Below are 2350 nucleotides of genomic sequence, written 5' to 3' on the forward strand. Positions count from 1 at the left end.
TTTAGATTTGACCATGAAATTATTTTAATTCCTACAGAGTATCGATATATCAGTTGTCAATGAACTTCAACATTGAGACAAACTTTGCAATCATTTAATTTGAGAAGGATATGTGAATGGCAAAAATAAATCGAGTTGCAGTCATCACCCACCTTAAAGAGGTTTGCTTTCTTCTTTGGTGATTTCAAAGATCCATGTAGTATTCAAAGAAAACCATTCCCCTAAATTATACTACTTGGGCTGCTGCAATTTTTTGTAAAGGTGGTTGTAAAATTATAGTGAAAAAAAATTACTTCTTAGAAAACTATCATGGGATTATAAATATTTAAGAATAAAATTAAGCTAACAAATTTCTTACAGTCATGGCGCTTTAACAGATCTAGTTGCAAAAATCAACTTTCCAGTATAAAAATTTCTTTAAAAAAATAAGAAATAGTTCTCTAAATAAAACTATGATGGATCTTGAAATGCAAAACAAACATAAAGCTATCTAGAAAAAAAAAAAAACCTTTAGTCATCCTATCCTCTCAACATCCTCTATGACTATTATCGCTGTTCACTTGATTTAATCCGCTATGGCTCCAACTTGTTGGCTCTGATGCCGATCTACCTTAGAAGATGATAACCAGGAAAAAATGCTTTCACAAAACAAAATATATATGGGGCAATTACACACATAGCACCCGAAACATGACCATTTATAAATCCATCACCAAGTTATATTTTTGAACTACCAAACCAATTCTACCCACCCATAACCATATGTATCACGGATCCACCACCTTGCATAGCAGTGATGTCCGGAAAAAAAAAAAAAAAGATGATGTGAAACAGAAAAGATACCCAAAAGAATAATGCTGTACAAATGGAATATAGCTTAATAAAACATGGTAGTGGATATGTTCTGCATCGACAAGCAAGTTCTAAATACTGACATACTGATTATGTATATCTCAAGAACTTGGATTGGATGCTAATGTATACAAAGAGTGAGATATAGATGAGAAACCTTTGCTATCATAAATTCAAATTTCTTATTTTCTAGAAGAAGCCTAGTGAAGCGAGAAGGTCCTCTTGACATCTCAACAAAAACCACATGCAAGAATCACTTTATTTCCCTTTTCATTTCTCATGAAAAAGCCACAATTCTTCATGAATACCAACATCTCCAACCATGATTTATTTGAAAGATTCATATCGAGCAAGTATAAATAACACCATATTTCCCTTTCATTCCTCCATTTTTGCTGATTGCAATCAGCAAAAAACATGGATCTCAGTTTGTGAGTGAAATCCAAGAAAGGTTCCAAAAGGTAAGGTTTAATTTACAGATCAACCCTTCCGCACAATATAAACACAGAAATCACAGAATCCAACTTAAACAAAACACTTTATTCCACTCAAACGTGACAACAGAAGATAACAACGGCAAGCTGTTCTCTTAGATTCTGTTAATAAACAACAATTACGAGTAAATCGACACATTTTGATAAACATAAAAGGGGAAAACACAAACTGCACAACGGATGGAGGACGAGGAACGAGCATCCTCTAACCTAGGCGACGATCGGTTCGTAATAATCCCGATGGTGCCTCTCAGGATTGACAACGGTGATCACATAGATTGCGTAGATCATGCCTGGAATGTATCCGAGGATGGTGAGGAGAACGCAGATGCAAAACTCCAACTGAGGCCACGTTGAACAAACAGATCAAAAACAGATTCAAAGAAAACAAAATAATAGGGAGGTGAGATGAAGATCACGTACGCTGCAACATCCATAGTGTAGGAAGACGCCTAGCGGCGGGAGAAGAATAGCGAGAATAATCTCTAAGAACTGGCAGCAGCCGTCGGACGCCATTGTTGTCCTGTTTCTCTTCACCGTATGAATCCGTGACAATTTCTCCCCCACAGCTCTTTTAATCTAACTCGCCCAAAATAGAAATTAAGGTTTGGTTAGTATATTCCAACAATTTTTTTATGGGCAGTTACATACATAACACACAATTGTTATATATCTACACATCTAAGATCAAGTTTTAATATTCATACCAATTTAATTTTTAAATAACCATCTCTCTTCACTTGAGAGAGAGAGAGAGAAAGGAATGGTCAAATTTTCAGTAATATTATGGACTGAAGGCCCGACGATAACTTTCGACCGCCGTAGTTGTTGTCCTATATGAGAAAGGCACCTAGTGCCTAACATTATGGAGCCAAACATGAGCGTTATAATGCTATCCCCAAACATACAACATCCATTTAGGGCAGCGACATTGGTCTTGGTCTTTGTCTTGGCCGTAAAAGTGACACTGCAAACAAAGAGCTTGGATACAACAACTTGATGCC

At 36.1% G+C, this 2350-nt stretch overlaps 1 protein-coding gene across 1 annotated transcript; it reads right to left on the reverse strand.

The window, feature by feature from the left end:
* Positions 1-1302: 1302 nt before the first annotated feature.
* LOC110025586 (hydrophobic protein OSR8-like) lies at positions 1303-1939 on the reverse strand. The gene is made up of 2 exons (XM_020726142.1): positions 1770-1939; positions 1303-1688 (listed from the first exon to the last, which is right to left on the reverse strand). Exons 1-2 carry the CDS (start codon positions 1860-1862, stop codon positions 1557-1559), a joined length of 225 nt encoding a protein of 74 aa, XP_020581801.1. The 5' UTR covers positions 1863-1939; the 3' UTR covers positions 1303-1556.
* Positions 1940-2350: the final 411 nt, after the last annotated feature.

Source organism: Phalaenopsis equestris, unplaced genomic scaffold (genome assembly GCF_001263595.1).
Source record: "Phalaenopsis equestris unplaced genomic scaffold, ASM126359v1 Scaffold000305, whole genome shotgun sequence".
NCBI lineage: Eukaryota > Viridiplantae > Streptophyta > Magnoliopsida > Asparagales > Orchidaceae > Phalaenopsis > Phalaenopsis equestris.

Coding starts and splice junctions, on each gene's coding strand:
- LOC110025586 (XM_020726142.1), bottom strand. CDS start 1,862: ATGGCGTCCGACGGCTGCTGCCAGTTCTTAGAGATTATTCTCGCTATT. Junction 1,689..1,769: donor TACACTATGGATGTTGCAGC/GTACGTGATCTT, acceptor ACGTGGCCTCAG/TTGGAGTTTTGCATCTGCGT.